The sequence below is a fragment of the Schistocerca cancellata genome, chromosome 2 (assembly GCF_023864275.1).
Source record: "Schistocerca cancellata isolate TAMUIC-IGC-003103 chromosome 2, iqSchCanc2.1, whole genome shotgun sequence".
Classification (NCBI taxonomy): Eukaryota; Metazoa; Arthropoda; class Insecta; order Orthoptera; family Acrididae; genus Schistocerca; species Schistocerca cancellata.
In genome coordinates this window covers 403,005,283-403,027,571 of record NC_064627.1, presented here as the reverse complement: position 1 = coordinate 403,027,571, position 22,289 = coordinate 403,005,283, and the positions used below count along the sequence as shown (strand labels likewise).

The 22,289-nt window shown below is 41.3% G+C and overlaps 1 protein-coding gene across 1 annotated transcript in view; it reads right to left on the bottom strand.

Moving 5' to 3' along the window:
- LOC126161845 (protein takeout-like) overlaps positions 1 to 22,289 on the bottom strand; it is a 91,513-nt gene that overhangs the window by 7,170 nt on the left and 62,054 nt on the right. Inside the window, exon 5 of the mRNA XM_049917950.1 lies at positions 5,094 to 5,243. Within this exon, the coding sequence (XP_049773907.1) occupies positions 5,094 to 5,243 (150 nt within the window). The remainder of the gene's footprint in view (positions 1 to 5,093; positions 5,244 to 22,289) is intronic.

Below are 22,289 nucleotides of genomic sequence, written 5' to 3'. Positions count from 1 at the left end.
TTCGTCTTCTTTTGTGATGGCATTTTGGAAGGGTGTGTTTAGTAACTCTGCTTTGGAAGCATTGCTATCGCGCAGAGATGGCATTGACTGTATCTTGCTGCTAGCATTCTTCACATACGACCAGTATCTCTTTGGATTTCGTGCCATTTTTCCGCATGAGCTGACACTGTGATGTTTGAAACGTCGCCGAACACGAGAGGCACATCGTAGGGTGGCCATTACAGAGGACGGTTATAAGCATCTTTGAAACAAATTTCGAACTTATATGTCAAAATGGGAGCCAACTGCAGGTTTTAGAAAAGTGATCCTTTAATTCCGATGCGCAGAGTATTTTAGAATGGAGCGTATCATATTTAAGCATTATATTTCTTAATAATTGCTTAATAATTATCTTCATATAACAAGCGTGACAATTATGGATATAACAAGCGTGACAGTTATGAATAATTCGGCAGATAGAGCACAGTTTTCTGTTTCTGTAAACAAATTTGGTAATACACAGTATACATCTGGGTAAATGTGACAAATGTTCTAGAACTGTGTGTAGATTTGTTTTCGGTCTGAAAATGCTTTTTGTCATAATTACTTTCTTATCTCCAGAGTACAATTTCTAATGGAAAAATAAATTATGACTAACTATTTCTAAACAGTGGCAGCATAAATAACAGTAGGAAAATTCGTGATAGGTATGTCACTCTTATGAATATACTGTTTGTACCATTTTATGGGAGTTTTGGCTTTATTAGTTTTAAGACACCTTACCCTAGTTCGTTGGGAATTAATAATTGTTTTGTCCTATATCACAGCTATATATTTCCTATGTGTCGGCTGAAGAAACTCTGTCAATTTATTCCTGCCGCAAGGTACAACTTTGTCTATGCTAATTAAAAACCATCGACAATATTGTTGCACTTTCTTTGGTACTGACAAGGAGTATATACACGAAGAGCACCGAACGCTGGAACATCACGACGGATGTGGGGCGCTACAATCAAAACAATGTCTCTACTTAGTTTTGTTACCACCGAGTGTTATTCTTGTCAATGTTGTTCAACGCAGGTGAAAAAAGGAGTGGAAGAATAACTTAAAGTCGCGAAGGTTAACCTCTTAGCACTGCCACAGCTTCATTATCTCGTTTGCTACCTGCTACAGATGATGGAAAACAAGCCAGACAGTCAAGGAATGATTGGTCTGTCGCGGACGATGTCGTTGGGGACAAAACACATTCTACAACTGCCCATGGATGGTACAGGAAATCGGTCGTGTCCTTTTTAAAGGAATCTTACCACTATTTTCCGGAAGATGTCAGGTAAAACCAGGAAAAAATCTATATCTGGGTTGTCGAAGAGAATTTGTTTTGATGCGGCTCTCTATGCTACTCTGACCTGTGCAAGCCTCTTCATCTCCAAATAACTAGTGCAAGCACACTACTGCAATCGACATCCTTCTGATTCTGCCTACTGTATTCATCTCTTGGTCTCCAATTTCTAACCCTCACACTTACCTCTGGTACTAAAGTTTGGTTTTCTGTTAACCGATCATTTTTTTTAGTCAAGATCTACCAAAAATCTCTTTTATACCCATTTCTGTTCAGTACCTCCTTATTAGTTACACGATCTACCCTACAAACCTTCAGAATTCTTCTGTCGCACCACATTTTAAAAGCTTCTATTTTCTATTGTCTGTTTATCGTCCATTTTTCACTTCCATACATTGCTACAATCCATACAACTGCCTTCAGAAAAGACTTAAATATTCAGAAACTCTTTTCTTGCTATTGCACAAATAGCACAACTCATGTTCTACTTTAAGTTTCTCGTTTCCTGCCTAATTCCCTCATCGTCATCTGATTTAGTACAATTACATTCCATTATCGTTTTTCTTTTCTAGATACTCATCTTATCATATCTCCTTCTTTCAAAACGCCGACCAGTCCGGTCAACTGCACTCCCAAGTCCTTTGCTGTCTCTGAAAGAATTACAGTATCTTCAGCAAACCACAGAGGTTTTATTTCTTCTCCCTAAACTTTAACTCCTACTCCAAATTTTTCTTTGGTTTCCATCACTGCTTGGTCAATGTACTATACAGCTACACTATTGATGACAAACAGCTGCAGACAGCGTCTGTCGTAAAATATTTAGGCGTAACTATCCAGTGCGACCTTAAGTGGAATTACCATATAAAACACATAGAGGGAAAAGCAGACACCAGACTCAGATTCCGCGTATCTCTGTCAGATAGGACTGACAGAGGAAATAGACAAGATCCAAAGAAGAGCGGCATGTTTCGTCACGGGATCGTTTAGCTGGCGACAGAGCGTTACGGAGATGCTAAACAAACTCCACTGACAGACGTTACAAGAGAGTCGTTGTGCATCACGGAGAGATTACTATTAAAATTTCAGAACACCACTTTTCAGGAGGAGTCGGACAACATATTACTTCTCCCCAATACACCTCGCGTATTGAGCAGAGAAAAAAATTCGGGAATTAGAGCGAATACAAAGGCTTACCGACAACCATTCTTCCCACGCACTATTCGCGAGTGGAACAGGATAGCGATACCGAAAGTACCCTCTGCCATACACCATTAGGTGGCTTGCGGAGTATGATGTAGATGTAGATGTAAAGATTGAATAACATCGGGGATAGGCTACAGCCCTGTCTCACTCCCTTCTCAACCACAGCTTTCCTTTCAAGCCCCTCGAATCTTGTAACTGACTTCTGGTTTCTGTACAAGTTGTAAATAACGTTGTTTTACCCTGCTACCTTCAGAATTTCAAAGACAGCATTGCAGTCAAAATTGCCAAAAATTGCCTTGTTACGACTTTTACTTCCTCTAAATGATCAAGTTTGGTCATCTTTCCGGTAGCATCGGCAACGACAGAGTCGATGCCGCGTACCAGTCCGAAGACCTCACTAAATCATTCAATCGGTAGTAGCGACGGGCGGTGTGTACAAAGGGCAGGGACGTAATCAACGCGAGCTTATGACTCGCGCTTACTGGGAATTCCTCGTTCATGGGGAACAATTGCAAGCCCCAATCCCTAGCACGAAGGAGGTTCAGCGGGTTACCCCGACCTTTCGGCCTAGGAAGACACGCTGATTCCTTCAGTGTAGCGCAGCCATGACTTATTAAACTGAAATTTTGGTAATATACATACCTGTCAGCATATGCTTTCTTTGGAATTGGAATTATTACATTCTTCTTGAAATCTGAGGTTATTCCGCTTGTCTCATACATTTTGCACGCCAGCTGGAAGGGTTTTGACACGGATGGCTCTACCACGCGTATCGGTAGTTCTAACGGAATGGTGTCTACTTCCGAGGCATTGTTTCGGCTTAGACTTTTCAGTGCTCTGTCAAATTTTTCACGCAGCATGTATCATCCATTTCATCTTCGTGTATGTCCTCTTCTTTCTATAATTCTGTCCTCAAGTACATCTCATTTATATAGACGCTCTACATACTCTTTCACCTTTCAGTTTTCCCTTCTTTGCCTTGAACTGGTTTTCCAAGTGACCTCTTGATATTCATACAGGTTTTCTGCAAAAAGCTCTTTCATTCTCCTTTAGACGATATCTACCTTTCCTGTAGTGAAATATGCTTCCAAATCCTTAGGTTTGTCATCCAGCAATTCCTGATTAGACATTCTGCACTTCCCGTCAGTCTCATTTTTAGACGTTTTGATTCTCTTTCGCATACCTAACTTGCTGCATTTTTGTATTTATCCCTTTCATGAGTTAGGTTCAATACGATATCCTAGGATTTGTACTAGGCCTTGTTTATTTACCTGTTTGATCCTCCGCTGCTTTAATTGTTTCATCTCTCAATTGGTGGGTATTAACCGCATTAATTACTAACGGAGAAAGAAGGAATATACGGCAAGAGCTCGTAGAACAAGAAGTAAGGCACTATTCGATAAGTCTTTATTGAATAATGGTACCTGCGTGTGTGTGAATTCCTAAGGGACCAAACTGCTTAGGTCGTTTGTCCCTAGACTTACACACTACTTAAACTAACTTATGCTAAAAACAACACGCACACCCCTGCCCGCGGGAGGACTCGAACCTCCGGCAGGACGGGCCGAATATTGGCACCTGGGTAGTCTCCTGTTGCATAAGTAGTCTGACTTTGATGCTTCAGAGCAGAAGTGGAGTAATTTAATCAAAGTAACAACTGCGGTGTTTAATGCTTTGTGTATCACAGCGCTGTAAGAACTGAGCAAAACGATAATAATGTTATTAACTCTACGAGTGAAATGAACATAGTTCCATACAAATGAAGATGGAAGAATGTATTTCGACAAATGCGTAATACACTGCAGTAAGCAATAATGGATTGGACATTAAACATTCTTCTCACTGGTCAGATGCGGCATGCCACAATTTAAGGTGAATGAGTGTTCATGTGGCAACAAGTTATAAAAAATATTTGTTTCTTCGCCCTGAAACGAATTACTGCCAATACATTTACTTACAGACGGCCACCTGGTCGAATGGAGCCGGCGTGGTAGCTCAGCGCCACTGGTCAGATGGCTGGCCACTCTTTGTAATCAGAAACTAAGTGAAGTTCCTCGTCACTGCATTTAAGAGATGTCGTGCGCCATCCGCACAGAACAGTTCACTAGAGCTGCACTCTACCAAAACTACGGTACACTACATAAATGAGGTAGTAACTAGTAGGATTACCCGTAGTGTTGGCACAACGGGTTGGGGAGGAAACGTAAATAAATGTTTAAGAGACAAAATGGAAGCCGATGACTTCTCTTTGTTTTTTGTTGGTTTGGTTATTTGTTTGCACATAATTAGAATCGCACATCATTTGGTGTTAGACCATGTGTATTATGTTTCCTTGCAGAATATAAATTTCATTTTATAAGTCATAAAAACTAGATGATCGCGTAACTCCTGTGGTTTTATGATGTAAACAAAGCAATTACTTTTGATGGAAGCAGAGTTTCATTGCACAAATACAGCTGTTTTTGTTATTCTCATTTCATATGACTGTTCTGTTCAAGCACAGACAGGTAGACAGATGAACTACACAGTACTTTCATCACGTTGTCACGGAGCAAGATAATTAGTGACTCACCTAACACCTTGTTGCCGTTGAACAGGTTGTAGAGGTGGATGTGCATGGATGCGACGGTGAAGTCGACCTTCATGGTGACGATGCGCATCACATCGCGTCCACGAACGCTATCCACCACGTACCTTGTGGACACCGTCGTTGTCGTGTTGCCTGAAAGAACAGTAGGAACCTGTAATTTCTATAGCTTCCCGTCCGTCTTTGGACACAGGGGATCAAGAAGTACTTTTAAAAGCACTGGAGGCGGATATTGCACACAAAAGTTACACTTGTAGCACACACTTTGTTCGTGAAAGAAGACTGTACGAATTTGTCACGTTAGAAGCACAAACACATTTTCAAAATGCTCGCCGCTCGCTTTCACACACGCGTGTACTTGTCGGGTGACTGAGTGTTCCATCTTTACAAAGGACTGTCCCGGAGTCCATACTTTAATGCTACGTTGAATGTTTTCCAGATAAACAATTGCTTTAGGTGACACTCCAAACACTCGAGATCGGGAAGCGTGCTATCTATCACCAAAGACACCTTTGATTAAGCAACGAAATACTCTGGATCTCTGCTTTGCATAGAACACGAACTGCTACTTATTGGGAAGGGCGTCTCTGGTTTGTAGTCTGATCTGTACCATAAGGATTTTCAACTGGCTACCAAGAATGACTGAAAAAGTCTACCATTTCATCTCTTCCAAATGTCGACTCATCTGTACATAAGACAGAAGATAAAGTTTAATAACAGCTCATCGGGGAAGGTTCTCCAATGGTCTGCAGCTCGTGGTCGTGCGGTAGCGTTCTCGCTTCCCACGCCCGGGTTCCCGGGTTCGATTCCCGGCGGGGTCAGGGATTTTCTCTGCCTCGTGATGACTGGGTGTTGTGTGACGTCTTTAGGTTAGTTAGGTTTAAGTAGTTCTAAGTTCTAGGGGACTGATGACCATAGATGTTAAGTCCCATAGTGCTCAGAGCCATTTGAACCATTTGTTCTCCAATGGATTTTGCACACACTGAAAATTAGATGGACGAATGAACTGCCCGTAATGTGCTCTCCGTGATATGTATCGCTTTCTACAGCGATGTGTCGTTTGCTGATTCACACCCCATATTCTTCGTCAGCCTGCAGAACGCACTCTTTCTGGTCACGAACTGGAACTTGATATAACTGAATCCATAATTTGTCGTGCTATTAACCCATGTCTCAGTAAGATATGCAGTGATTATTTTCGATGCGTACGTAAATATTACATGTAGAAAGTACGGACAATTTGCAAAGGAAAATTCGTCTTTTTTACCGACGGTTGAGTGAACAATTAATATGAAAGTTCTTTTGTATACACAAACAGTTTTTGGGCGGAAATGGCATGCACAGTTATCGAATAGGCAGTCTGAATAAGCAGCCGTGCGCGACGAGTCTTGATAATTTGTTTAGCGGATATAGCACGTGAGTTTTCCGTGACGCATCACAATGCTCTCTGCTAGTGAATGCAAACCTGCCACTGGAATAGGAAATCTAAGAAACAGAAGGCAAATAGCGTGTTCATTTCAGTTAATAACGGTTTTCGTGTAATCTTTCTCGAACTCAGTTACTGGATCTTCACTGTCATATCGTACGAAGCAAACATCAATTACTTTGTCACTAGAAATGCCGCGTAAGTAATCCTACTTCAGCGTATCTTTCTGCTGAGGCGTGGGATTCCCCTGTTACCAGATAAGAGCATCGTGTGCTTTGGAAAAACCCTCATGTGGAGAAGCCGCTTCATCAGGAAATAGGACGTTCTCCAGCAATGAGTCATCATTTATGTATGCTTGTTCAGATCCATCTGAAGGAAGCATAAATTAATTTGCTTTTCAGAGTCTACAGGCACACGTTTTTATAGACCCTGCCTATGATACGGATAGTACTTTGTTTCTTTTAGAGTGGACCGAACAGAAAACAGGGTCCTCTGTATTGATTTGATATGTTTCAAATGCTTGCCCCTGGTTCTTCCTCTTCCATACCTGGCATGCCCTCTTCTTTCCTCAGATCCGCGGCTTCTTCGTTGTTACATGGCACGGGGGATCCCTCCTTTCTTAAACGTATACCGACAGAAAAAAGTTTCATTTTTGGAAACCACCTCCTTGTACAGACGAAACGTTGCCGTCAACCAGACGTACATGTGTATGAATGTGCACTTCTTGCTTGAAAATTTCTGCATAACTAACGTCATTTCACGATTACTGGAAACAACTTTTGTTGTGGAGCTCACCACATCACTTTCCTGCAGAATGACACAGGCGAAATACTGAATTCTCCCAGGAGCGCTGCCGGCCAAGCCTACAGGAAGTTCAGTGTTTCTAAGGTTTCGAGCCTCTTTCGAAGGTTATATCACTGACACTTTAAGTGTAGTTTGCAGTTAACGTGCTTTGTTTAGAAAAAGCAGATTCATTATATCAAGATAATGTGATCGCTTCACGTATGAACTACTTCATTTTATGTTCTTGCTACATGTCATTTGTGACGTACATAAAAGTAACAACAGCCGCGTAAATGTTTCTGAGACTTGGTACCAAGGAAGGCAGGATTGGGTTGCGATTGTGGGCTGGACCGAAGTCAATTACTGATGGTTAGTTTATTTTTCAGTCACGTACACTTTACTTGGAAATAACAACAAATGAAAGGTGACAAGAAACTAATAAGTGTTTCACGGCTGAAGGTCTTAATGACAACAAATTCAAACTCTTTCTCGGCTGAAGGCCCCGATAGTGATAATTTAAAACTGTTTCATGGCTGAAGGCCTGAACAGCATCTTAAGAACCAGTTAAACTATTTCAATCAGCATTTACAGTTATTAAAATATTTTTAAAAGTACAATCATCAAAATCTCACTGCTAGAATACAATTGTCTAATTGAAATTTTAAGACAAGTAACACCCATGCTGAAGGACTTAATGAAAACAAAGTCAAACTATTTCTTGCCTGAAGCCCTCAATAGTAATAATTTAAAAACTGTTTAACGGCTGAACCTCCTGAATAGCAATCCTTTAAGAACCAGTTAACTTCTTCTACTTGCAATTACAGTTATTAAAGTATTTTTAAAGAACACTCATCAAAACCTCACTGCTAGAATACAGGTGTCTAATTAAAATTTTAAGACAAGTAACACTCAAGGCTGAAAGCCTTAATGACAACAAATTCAACTATTCCTCGGCTAAAGGCCCCAATAGTAATAATTTTAAAACTGTTTCGCGGCTGAAGCCTGAATAGCAATCTTTTAAGAAATAGTTAACTTTATCATCTGGCAATTACAGTTATTAAAATATTTTTAAAGGACAATCATCAAAATCTCACTGCTAGAATACAATTGTCTAATTAAAATTTTAAGACAAATAACACTCACGGCTGAAGGCCTTAATGACAACAAATGCAACTACCTCTCGACTGAAGGCTCCAATAGTAATAATTTAAAACTGTTTCACAGCTGAAGGCCTGACTATCAATCCTTTTAAGAACCAGTTAAACATCTTAAAACTTAAAATTACAGTCATTACAATATTTTTTAAAAAAATAGTCATCAAATCTGACCATATTAAGAGACGGGGGCCGACCTGGGTGAGTATCTCAAAACTTCGCAGGCGATGACACAAGCAGCCAAGCGTTGCATTCACTTCACGAGATGGTAACTCAGACTAGTGGTAGTTTAAATTCGTGACCCATAATCATTTCTCCGAATATACCTAACGTGCGATGACCATTGCAACGATGGAATAACGCACCCAAGCCGGAACCGGCGGTCAGCACTACGTCTTCAGACTCCGGTTTTTAGAGCATCCAGAAGCAGAAAGTAACCACTACTATCAGAGTAGGAAAAAAAATAAAAAACACCACCTGGACCACAAATCAAGGAAGCTGTTGAACTACACGCCTTACCGGACAGCAACGGCAAGGCGAGGAAAAGTACACTGCCGTAACATACACTAAGCTCCAGGGCAGGTAACTGGGACGTTAGCGGCCACTAGGCAGGAAAAATACCACGCGTTGAATTTCACAAATAATAACGTGTAGAATGCATCAATTAATAATAAGAAGTGGGGGAAGACTAATTAGGTTCGCCTTCCCCAAACGCTCCACTCGCTGCTCTTCATCTCGGCGACACTGCGAGCAGCAACACGCAAGCAAATGGCGAGATCTCACAATGGTGGAGGTTTCACTTCTTGAATTAAGGCCCGCTGATCTTAAACTTCCTGGGTCCGGTTGACAACGAGGTTGTACCCCTCGCGACTACAACCCTTCCATCCGGCAGTGCATACGTGCCGCCAATGGTCCCGGCTTGTTCTGGCGCTGCGCGGACCTGGCTACTCGTCCGTCCCCAACCGAACTGCTGACTCACAGGACGCGGAAACACCACAACGTCGCCGCAAAGATAGTACCACCGTTACTAGATATCGATAATCTCCGCTGCTGCCACTAACGGACAGACAACGCTTGCAAACGGAGTGGCGCCAATGAACACAAGAAGAAGACGACGACAACCGTAACCACACCAACTAAACGAAGCCAACGTAACAACGGCACCAACGCGAGCCGCAGCACGGCTCGGTTGCTTTGCGTGGAAGCTGATCCATAAGATCTATTGACAGAGAAACAGTGGTCCGGCTTAGAAGACATAGAAAATGCGACTGTGCTAATCTCCTGGCTCTGCTTTACCACATCCAGTGAGTCAATAAGCACAGTGGTCTACCGGCATCACGAAGGTCTCTGTACACTCTACAGTGTTTAGATATTTGGAATGGGTGTACAGAAGATTGAAGAGTGACATTAGTACTTTTAAGAAATATAATGTTAGTTTGATTGTTAGTGAAAAAGCAAGGTTGTAATACAGGGTCGCACGGAGTACAAGAGAATTACAGAAACTGAGAACTCCAGTAGATGTCTTAGAGGTAGGAGTCTTCCTTATCAGCTGTCATCGCGCTTTGTCTGATGACCTTAAAAGAAAGAAACTGTGAAAGAGGTTATAGAGATCATATAATACCAACGCTAAGGGCAAGTCCAAAAGTGAGCTGACTAAAGGCTAATATTAAACAGTAGAATCGTGTCTATGAGCTGCGTTTAGGATTACATTTTTACCTGTCCTGCGTAGGATAGTGATGCCTAATGGTCGGCGCTTTACAAGCATGATAAACTAAACCATGAAATTACCTTTTGAGCAAATTAGTCCTCATGCCAAAAGTCAGTTTTGAAACCGTAATATTCTAACACGCGTAGTCCTTACGAGATATTGCACCAAGCACTTTAACTGGCAGAGAGAAAATAATTTTAGTATGGTCCAGATTTGGTCCCAAAATTTTACCGACTTCAGACATACAGCTAAATACAAAACTATCAGTTGTAGGGTTGCAGTAGCACGTTTAGCAAACAAATAAAGATGAAGCAATTGAAAGAAATTTCTTATTTTAGACAACGCACTGTAACAAGTCTCCAATTCTGTATATGTAGGGTGCGGTATCAACTTAAAAAAACTATAATGATATTCATAACAAAATTATTAAAGTTCAACACATGTATGGAACTATAAACAAAAACTTAAAAAATAAGATGATCAAAGACACGAAATTAAAGTTTTAGAAGAAAAACGGCATTGCCTCTCTTTCTCAAGGGCAGTTAGTCTTGAACTTAAAAACGAAAGACAAAAGCAGCGTACAGTCGGCTGAAATGGTATTTTTGAGATCAGCCAAATGTTACTCAAGGAGGGATCTTATAATAAATAAGAAATACGGGAAGAAATAAAAATATTTAAATTAACCGACAACGTGGAAGCAACAACCTATGGAAGAAGACAGAATTCCAGTGACTGTAAACAACTACAAGCCTTCAGGAAAAAAATAGACGTTGGAAGACCTAGGAAAAGGTGATCTTAAAATCGAGAAGTTGGAACAGGCATATTGCGTAATTCTTGAAATGAAGAAGAAGAAGAAGAAGAAAATAAACATGATGATGATGAGGTGCCATACTCCGAGGAACGTAGGGGCGATGCGGGAGACCCGCACCACCGACTAGGCAAGGTCCTAGTGGAAGTTGTTTGCTATTACCTTCCTCCGACCATAACGGGAATGAATGATGATGAAGACGACACAACAACACCCATTCATCTCGGGGCAGGGAGAAATACCTGACCCCGTCGGGAATCGAACCCGGAAAGCGAGAATGCTACCGCAAGACCAAGAGCTGCGGACATGAGGTAACATACTCGCCCCATACTACTTGCAATACAAGATTTCCTTGTGATAAAAGAAAATAACCAGAAGAGCGGAATGTGAAGAAAAAGAAGCAAATACCATTGTTTACGTAGTTCATTGGGTAACAAGTAAAGGAATTTCACCGGTCTTTCCTGTGTGTATTTCCTCTTTCATTGTAAACACGTGTAGCTGAGAGTATTACGTAAAGGAAGAACGGCGTAAGCTACACCCTTGGTATTCCACTTAGATACAGCGGCATGGATCTAACTGCAGATTGTATTTTTGGGGGTGGTTGGAAATTGCGTTTATCCTAATATCTGTCGTCGTGGGCGTCCTGTAAATGTTACAATTGCCGCAATGATAGTCTTTTCTTAAGGTCTCTTGTCTAATGTACTCGATTTATTTCTTTATGAGTGTTGTAATCAGATCTGAGGTTCATCTACCAGCGTACTACGTAATTCGTTTCTTCTACTTGGTTCATTGTTTGAATAGTATTCTTGAACTAAGTCAATCCAGAAATAGAACTTCTTCCTGAACGTAACAATCCATGCTATATTCAAAATCCGTTGAGAGACCAACTTCAATACTTAAGATTTACCACACTGTCTTCTTCTAAATGTTTCTTCATTATATCAAGAGTTACACAGGCTACAAGCTTTCTTCGTCAAAGAATAGCCGTGCTGTTGTTCATGTAATTTTAATGTCTTGTAAATAATTTATTAGCTGAATAGTGTTTCTTACTATTCTGTAGTCACTAAGTCTGTAATACTGAATGAAAAGCGTTTGCTTTTGTTTTACCAATAGGTATGTAGGGGACTCCCTGAAATTAACTAATGCAGTGATCGATTTGTCTACCTCAGGTTAGCATGTTAGGTGATTTGTGTTACTTTAGTGCAACTTTTTTTATGTTTTGATAAACTGCATACCTAAGGGAAATTAAAACCGGTGCTGAAGATGATATTTCAAGCAATATGTACAAACAAACAACACATCCCAATGTACGCAGGGAACAAATGACGAAAAGAACACTGACAATAATACGGTAAATGAGTTGTCTTTGGATCTTAAACAGAACGGAACTGTAAGATATGTGTTATTTTCAGATGAATGGCAGTTTAACTGGATAAAACGAAACGCATATGGTGTACACAAAAGGGAATTACTATGTGCATAAATATACGAACCAAATTATAACGTTCTACGATTTGGGGTGCGGAATTTCAAAAGTTTGAAAGTGGTAGGGAAGCTAGACGATCTGGAAAAGGGAAGTGCTATGGCTCAATCTGCTGTTGTTCATGAAATTTTAATGTCTTGTAATTAATTTATTAGCTGATTAGTGTTTCTTATTATTCTGTAGTCACTAAGTCTGTAATACTGAATGAAAAGCTTTTACTTTTGTTTTACCAATAGGTATGTAGGGGACTCCCTGAAATTAACTAATGCAGTGATTGATTTGTCTACCTCAGGTTAGCATGTTAGGTGTTTTGTGTTACTTTAGTGCAACTTTTTTATGTTTTCATAAACTGCATACCTGAGGCAGATTAAAACCGGTGCTGAAGACGATATTTCAAGCAATATGTACAAACAAACAGCACATCCCAATGTACGAAGGGGAACAAATGACGAAAAGAACACTGACAATAATACGGTAAATGAGTTGTCTTTGGATCTTAAACAGAACGGAACTGTAAGGTATGTGTTATTTTCAGATGAATGACAGTTTAACTGGATAAAACGAAACGCATATGGTGTACACAAAAGGGAATTACTATCTGCATAAATATACGAACCAAATTATAACGTTCTACGATTTGAGGTGCGGAATTTCAAAAGTTTGAAAGTGGTAGGGAAGTAGACGATCTGGAAAAGGGAAGTGCTATGGCTCAATATAGATATAGCGAGGGTCAGTGAAGTGAAATGGAAAGAAGATAATGATTTCTGGTCATATGAGTATAGGGTAATACCAAAAGCAGCAGAAAATGGTATAACGGAAGTGAGATTCGTTATGAATAGGAAGGTAGGGCAGAGAGTGAGTTAGTGTGAACAGTTTAGTGAACACTGTTGTCGTCATCAAAATCAACAGCAAACCAACACAGACAAAGATAATTTAGGTGCTGGTGCCGACGTCGCAAGCCGAAGATGGTTATTATTTTCACCGCACTCGCTGCATAAGTATGCTTCGACAAAATTCTGGCCCGCATATTTTCTGCACATATTGGCACTAATCTCGCTGGTCTCTTTTCCCTCCTAACACAGAAGTAGCATCTTCCATGATGATTTGTTTCTTTTGGTGCTGTAGGAGGAGATTCAGCTTTCGGTAATCCCAAAATTTCCGTCGTAGAGATCTTGATGTTTGTTGGAGTATTTAGTTAGTTGACCTTCAGTGCCAAACAATCATGCAACAGTTCTTTGGTAAGAACTTTAAGATAGTCTTTCCTGGGAAGGGTTGAAACACATAGAAGCTATACCATCAATGGAAGGAGATTCCAAGACGGCGTAGAAAACATGCGCATAAACCCCAAATATAAGATCAAGGAAGCTAACTGGGAAGAACTCCATCGCTGGGAGATAGAATAGATGTTAAAGTGCAACAACTGACAGTGGCTATACATGGAGCAATGAAGGCAACGATACCTATCAGCAGAGATCATTTTAAAAGAGTACCTTGCATATGGACAGAGGCGCTGCAGAAATTAAGATGCGAAAAAAGAAGAACTAGGAAAACTATACCAGAGGAGCATGACTCAAGAAGAATTATAGAAGACAAATGTAATGCGAGCCTCCACGAACTTGAGGAATGGTGACGAAGTTGCCACTAGCACCTCACAAAACAACGTATCCCCTGCTGGAAGGTAACCTAATAAGAAATTATAAAATAAAATTCCCCCCCCCCTCCCCCCCCCACCCACCATGAACCATGGACCTTGCCGTTGGTGGGGAGGCTTGCGTGCCTCGTAGGTGCAACCACAACGGAGGGGTATCTGTTGAGAGGCCAGACAAACGTTTGGTTCCTGAAGAGGGGCAGCAGCCTTTTCAGTAGATGCAGGGGCAACAGTCTGGATGATTGACTGATCTCGCCTTGTAACACTAACCAAAACGGCCTTGCTGTGCTGGTACTGCGAACGGCTGAAAGCAAGGGGAAGCTACAGCCCTACTTTTTCCCGAGGGCATGCAGCTGTACTGTATGGTTAAATGATGATCGCGTCCTCTTGAGTAAAATATTCCGGAGGTAAAATAGTCCCCCATTCGGATCTCCGGGCGGGGACTACTCAAGAGGACGTCGTTATCAGGAGAAAGAAAACTGGCGTTCTACGGATCGGAGTGTGGAATGTCAGATCCCTTAATCGAGCAGGTAGGTTAGAAAATTTAAAAAGGGAAATGGGTAGGTTAAAGTTAGATATAGTGGGAATTAGTGAAGTTCGGTGGCAGGAGGAACAAGACTTTTGGCCAGGTGAATACAGGGTTATAAATACAAAATCAAATAGGGGTAATGCAAGATTAGGTTTAATAATGAATAAAAAAATAGGAGTGCGGGAAAGCTACTACAAACAGCATAGTGAACGCGTTATTGTGGCCAAGATAGACACGAAGCCCATGCCTATTACAGTAGTACAAGTTTATATGCCAACTAGCTCTGCAGATGATGAAGAAATTGAAGAAATGTATGATGAGATAAAATAAATTATTCAGTTAGTGAAGGGAGACGAAAATTTAATAGTCATGGGTGACTGGAATTCGAGATAGGAAAAGGGAGAGAAGGAAACGTAGTAGGTGAATATGGATTGGGGCTAAGAAATGAAAGAGGAAGCCCCCTGGTAGAATTTTGCACAGAGCATAACTTAATCATAGCTAACACTTGGTTCAAGAATCATGAAAGAAGGTTGTATACATGGAAGAACCCTAGAGATACTAGAAGGTTTCAGATAGATTATATAGTGGTAAGACAGAGATTTAGGAACCAGGTTTTAAATTGTAAGACATTTCCAGGGGCAGATGTGGACTCTGACCACAATCTATTGGTTATGAACTGTACATTAAAACTAAAGAAACTGCAAACAGGTGGGAATTTAAGGAGATGGGACCTGGATAAACTGCCTAATCAGAGATTTGTCACGAATGGGGGAAAGAAATAAAGTAGAAGAGGAATGGGTAGCTCTGAGGGATGAAGTAGTGAAAGCAGCAGAGGATCAAGTAGGTACAAATACGAGGGCTAGTAGAAGGCTAGTAGAAATCTTTGGGTAACAGAAGAAATATCGAATTTAATTGATGAAAGGAGAAAATATAAAAATGCAGTAAATGAAGCAGGCAAAAAGGAATACAAACGTCTGAAAAATGAGATCGACTGGAAGTGCAAAATGACTAAGCAGGGATGGCTAGAGGACAAATGTAAGGATGTAGAGTCTTATCTCACTAGGGGTAAGATAGATACTGCCTACAGGAAAATTAAAGAGACCTTTGGAGAAAAGAGATCCACTTGTATGGATATCAAGCGCTCAGATGGAAACCCAGTTCTAAGCAAAGAAGGGAAAGGAGAAAGGTGGAAGGAGTATATAGAGAGTCTATACAAGGGCGATGTACTTGAGGACAATGTTATGGAAATGGAAGAGGATGTAGATGAAGATGAAATGGGATATACGATACTGCGTGAAGAGTTTGACAGAGCACTGAAAGACCTGAGTGGAAACAAGGCCCCGGGAGTAGACAACATTCCATTGGAACTACTGACGGCCTTGGGAGAGCCAGGACTTGTAAGAGCAGTTGAACGGAATGGACAGTGTCTTGAAAGGAGCGTATAAGATGAACATCAACAAAAGCAAAACGAGGATAATGGAATGTAGTCGAATTAAGTCGGGTGACGCTGAGGGAATTAGATTAGGAAATGAGACACTTAAAGTAGTAAAGGAGTTTTGCTATTTGGGGAGCAAAATAACTGATTATGGTCGAAGTAGAGAGGATGTAAAATGTAGAACGGCCATGGCAAGGAAAGCGTTTCTGAAGAAGAAAAATTTGTTAACATCGAGTATAGATTTAAATGTCAGGAAGTCGTTTCTGAAAGAATTTGTATGGAGTGTAGCCATGTATGGAAGTGAAACATGGACGATAACTAGTTTGGACAAGGAGAGAATAGAAACTTTCGAATTGTGGTGCTACAGAGGAATGCTGAAGATTAGATGGGTAGATCACATAACTAATGAGGAGGTATTGAATAGAATTGGGGAGAAGAGGAGTTGTGGCACAACTTGACTAGAAGAAGCGACCGGTTGGTAGGACATGTTCTGAGGCATCAAGGGATCACAAATTTAGCATTGGAGGGCAGCGTGGAGGGTAAAAATCGTAGAGGGAGACCAAGAGGTGAATACACTAAGCAGATTCAGAAGGATGATACTGGGAGATGAAGAAGCTTGCACAGGATAGAGTAGCATGGAGTGCTCCATCAAACCAGTCTCAGGACTGAAGACCACAAAAACAACAACAACAAAATAAAATTAAATTATATAACGATTAGAAGAAGCGCAGTAACTAGATATCTGGGGGTATTTCTAGACGAACGTCGTAACTTTGCACATCATGTAGAAGGTACAGGCAGGAAAAGGTACCAGTGTAAGAATAAAATTATAACCATTGCAAATTTCCAACTTTGACTTCTCTTGAAGACAGTGTACACAACCAATATATATTAGCATCAGCTGTAGGATACGGGCTCATAGACTGCAGCTAGAGAAGCCAGCCTCAGTAGTGAGAAGAGTTCAACGAGGTGTGCTTCTAAGCACCATCCTGAATGTTTAGTAATTCTAGGAAAATGCCCACTGGACTTGGAAATTAGGAAAAGGGGAGCCTTTACTGGTTAAAGAAAGGCAATCAAATGGAAGTGTGAAGGCTGCTTGGAACTGAGGCCAGTTCGAGAAAGGCAACAAAGGATCGCATATTAAAAACTGTAGCAAAATGATTGGGACACTTCAGGCACTGGCAAGAGAAGTATGAATTTCTCCCTGACATCAGGGAGAGATTAAAAATGGGATTTCTTAACCCATCGAGTGGACTGATACATTACCTGACTGGTCATGGCTTTATGCCACGTGTCTGTACAAAATCAGAAGACTGATGAATGACAGCTGCTGCGCCTTCGGCAGTATGTGCACACAACACACATTGTGGGACTGCGCGCTCTATGAAGATGCAGCGGGTAATGGACATCAGGTGATAAGGATGTCGGATCCCAAAGCAGCACTAAGGAGTGCGCCGACCTGGCGCGTCATGGACGATAGTGTAGCCGCAGTATCCAGGAAGGCCAAGGAAGACTTCACGGAGCATTCAACCATAAGTCGTCACACATCCGTCTTGGCTAGACAACATAATCTGCAGATGAAGAGAAGATGACTGAGGTTGGCGACGACCAAGTGAAATCTTGTACCAAGAATACACATTGCGCTGGCGCAAGTGATCATGGGAGAGTGGACTTTAAGAAGTAACAGTGACAGATGGAATTACTCGCTACAGTGGAAACGTGCTGCCCGTCGCCCAAGTAATCCATCAGACTATCGCTATTGACTGGGGTACCATGAGGGCGGATCCGGTAGCGGGAACAACCACGCACAAGTTAAATGCACCAAAATAACTGAAGAAACAGACAACAAATTCTATTGCTTGAAGTAGTTTAGTACTTGGGTAATTCGTTAAGGGTTTTAATGTACTTTGGCCGAAGTAGAAGTAGTTGAAGTTTTTTGTAATGTCTCTTTTTTTAAAAAAATATTATGTATCAAAAATAAATAATTAATAGGTAACTTATAACTATCCAAGGAAATGTGATTTGTATGGCGTATTTTAGCTTTTTGGAAGAATAAATGAATAAAAATATTCAGTTCAGGAAAGGAAGGTTAGGTTAGTGTTCTTTATTGATTTTGTTTGGGAAATTGAAGTAAGTATCGGTCCTAATTACTTAATTAATCATAAATGTCGGGCCTAATTATACATAGCACTGTACTCGAATACGCCCTGTCACTCACAACCAAATATTCTACAGATGCAATTCATTAGCTCTATTTTTTGTATGTCAGTGTCCATGAGTGTGTTGCGGATGGCTCCACTAAACCCGACCCTGTCCTCTCGCTGGTGGATCCACCACTCGGTAATACCCAAAACGGTGTCTAGAGGGTGATACGCAGTGTAGTACATCTGGGATAGGGTTCGAAGATGGATCTCCTAGCGAGAGGACTTGATGAGGTTTATGACAGCCATCTATGCACTCGCCTAGACATACACATACAGAAAACAGAGCAAATGCACTGCGTCTGTAGAATATATGATTGTGAGCGACTGGATGCTTTTGGCTACAGTGCTACACTACATCATCCGACAAATGTGGCGTTATATCTTGCCCATAAGAACATGAGAATAATACTCACGAAGGACTCCTTCCATCCAACGGACATCTAGCATACAAAGTAGCGGGTCTGCGATGATTATGTACTGTCGCTGTCGATCTTTAAGAGCATAAATGGAGACGTGATAGGCGCTGCAGGATGCCTTGTTTTTTTGTTATTACTGTAGAATATAAGCAATATTGATACAAAATGTCGGTAATATAACTTCCGTCGAAGATTTTATCCTCTTCAGCAGGATGAATTTAAATGTGCTTAAATCCCGTACGGAATGGTTTTGCGAAGATCCTTTCTCTATTTGAGGGGCTGTAGCACTGTCAAAAATAACGTACAAACCGTTGAAATCCAGACTTCGCGATTGGTAATATGTATGCACAGTCTCTATATGTTTGTATGTAGAGTTGTCAGTGGCACACGATTGCAGTTCGAATACATAACTTGCTAACTGTTTGTCTATAAATTACCTTGCCTGGTGTGCGCACTCTGCAGGTACGGGGAAGGGAAACTCTCACGTTCCAGAATGCTAATTGCAGTCGACACACTGTCTACTAACGAATAATTTATAACTAGGATAAAATAAACAAATCTACAGTTTGTAGATGTCCTAACATAGTTGTGGGAATGTACTGTAAACAAAAGTAGCGAAGCTCATCTGGTAAGCAATAAGAGCATATACGTATGAGAAAAAATATCAAAGCAGCAGTAGAAATCATCTCTGTACATATGTCAACTCCCTGTTGCAGATCCCTACATGGGACAACCTCTCTGATGTGTCGTAGCAATACACGTATTTGTTTCCAATCTGCACCACTCCTTGAATCTCATCTAGGTATGAGGCAAATGATCTTCCTATCCAAAATGCATGCATGAGGTTACCAAGAGGACGGGAATTCTTAGGAGTTATAGTAGGCTGGTGTATAGGACACGCAAATATCCTCATATAAAATTAAACACTGCATGAATACGCCATCAATATGACCATACATATACGGAAAAATATCGAAAAAATGACAAAATCGGTAAAAATCGAGGAAAACCTGGTATAATTACGAAAAATTGATGGTAAATGCGTAAAATTGAGGGAAATACGACGAAATATGAAAATCACGAAACAACTTGGAAAATTACGCAAAATTAACTGAGGATAAACATAAAATTAAAGAGAAAGTACCATGAAATGCGGGGAACTGTGGTGGGTTGGAGGTACCTGGACGCTGAAGACTGAGAAAAGCTGAAAAATTATGCTTTGGTTGCATTCAGTTATAACCCTCCCCCTTGCCCCATAAAGTACATGGGTTTTCGTAGCACATACTTCAACAGAAGCGACATAAGGATTACACAGCACATTAAAGCAACCGAAACATATGTATCCCAATCCATAACTGTGTTCTCGCAAATGCAATCAAATATATACACTACTGGCCATTAAAAATGCTACACCATTAAGTTGACGTGCTACAGACGCGAAATTTAACCGACAGGAGGGAGATGCTGTGATATGCAAATGATTAGCTTTTTAGAGCATTCACACAAGGTTGGCGCCGGTGGCGACACTTACAACGTGCCGATTTCTCATGCACAAACAGCAGTTGAAATGCGTTGCCTGGTGAAATGTTGTTGTGATGCCTCGTGTAAGGATGAGAAATGAGTACCATCACGTTTCCGACTTTTATAAAGGTCGGATTGTAGCCTATCGCGATTGCGGTTTATCGTATCGCGACATTGCTGCTCGCGTTGGTCGAGATCCAATGACTGTTAGCAGAATATGGAATCGATGGGTTCAGGAGAGTTATACGGAACGCCGTGCTGGATCCCAACGGCCTCGTATCATTAGCAGTCGAGATGGCATCTTATCCGAATGGCCGTAACGATTCGTGCAGTCACGTCTCTATCCCTGAATCAACAGATAGTTACGTTTGGAAGACAACAATCGTCTGCACGAACAGTTCGACGACGTTTGCAGCAGCATGGACTATCAGCTCGGAGACCATGGCTGCGGTTACCCTTGGCGCTGCATCACAGAAAGGAGCGCCTACGATGGTGTACTCAACGACGAACCTGGGTGCACGAATGGCAAAACGTAATTTTTTCGGATGAATCCAGGTTCTGTTTACAGCATCATGATCGTCGCATCCGTGTTTTGCGACATCACGGTGAACGCACATTGGAAGCGTGTATTCGTCATCGCCACACTGGCGTATCACCCGGCGTGATGGTATGGGGTGCCATTGGTTACACGTCTCGGTCACTTCCTGTTCGCACTGACGACACTTTGAACAGTGGACGTTACATTTCAGATTTGTTACGACCTGTGGCTCTACCCTTCATTCGATCCCTGCGAAACCCTACATTTCAGCAGAATAATGCACGACTGCATGTTGCAGGTCCTGTATGGGCCTTTCTGGATACAGAACATGTCCGACTGCTGCCCTGGACAGCATATTCTCCAGATCTCTCACCAACAGAACACGTCTGGTCAATGGTGGCCGAGCAACTGGCTCGTCATAATACGCCAGTCACTACTCTTGATGAACTGTGGTATCGTGTTGAAGCTGCATGGGCAGCTGTATCTGTACACGCCATCCAAGCTCTGTTTGACTCAATGCCCAGGCGTATCATGGCCGTTATTACGGCCAGAGGTGGTTGTTCTGGGTACTGATTTCTCAGGATTTATGCACCGAAAATGCGTGAAAATGTTATCACATGTCAGTTTTAGTATAATATATTTGTCCAATGAATACCCGTTTATCATCTGCATTTCTGCTTGGTGTAGCAATTTTAATGACCAGTAGTGTAGATATTACCAAATTACAGCAATGTTATTCCTTAAGTATTAAGTAGAAGAATCTCCGTCTGGAGCTCCATCATGGATAAACGTGGGTAAGATTGGTATGCAGGGAGGATTGGTCAAGGACCGTGTTGGAGAGGATCTGTCAATCTCCGACTTTATCCTACGAATGCGAGAATGTGATGGCCAGTCGTAATAATAAATTCTGCACTTTGATGAGTTGGAAATATGTACATAACATATCATCCTTAAAGCATTCCCTAAATGTTCTGTAGGAGAACGGACCGATGTCACACATACCACCTTTAATAGCGTGAGGGGGGTTTATTCGAGAGACGTAGTGCTAGGATGAAACTGCTTTGTTGTTCTACACATGAGCATAACTACCTAACATCAGACCAAGACTTTCTTGTGCAAGAGGAATGCTACCAGAGCCGTGGTGATGCTACTGTAAACAGTAATAAGTCTGTTACTTCTCCTTTGACTATTGATCGTGATGCTCACTCCCTCATAAGAAGTTGCCGCTTCTTCGTGGGAATTTTCGTGCAGCAGGGCGTGAGTGGTACGTCAATGTATCAGCAGTGGAAAATATTCATGTCGTTTTCTCCTCGCTCTATTTCCTAGTGAGCCATAGCCGCATCTGTCAAAACCGATACTACGACTAATAATAAGCACGACTGACGTGGGACGTGTGATTGAGGGTACATACGTTTCTGACTTAAAAAGTCGTATAAAATCCATTATTTTCCTAGGATACAGAACAGAAATCTTCGTTCTAGCTGGTTTATAAGCAGCTCGAGTGGCTGATATAAGCAGACTATGCCTT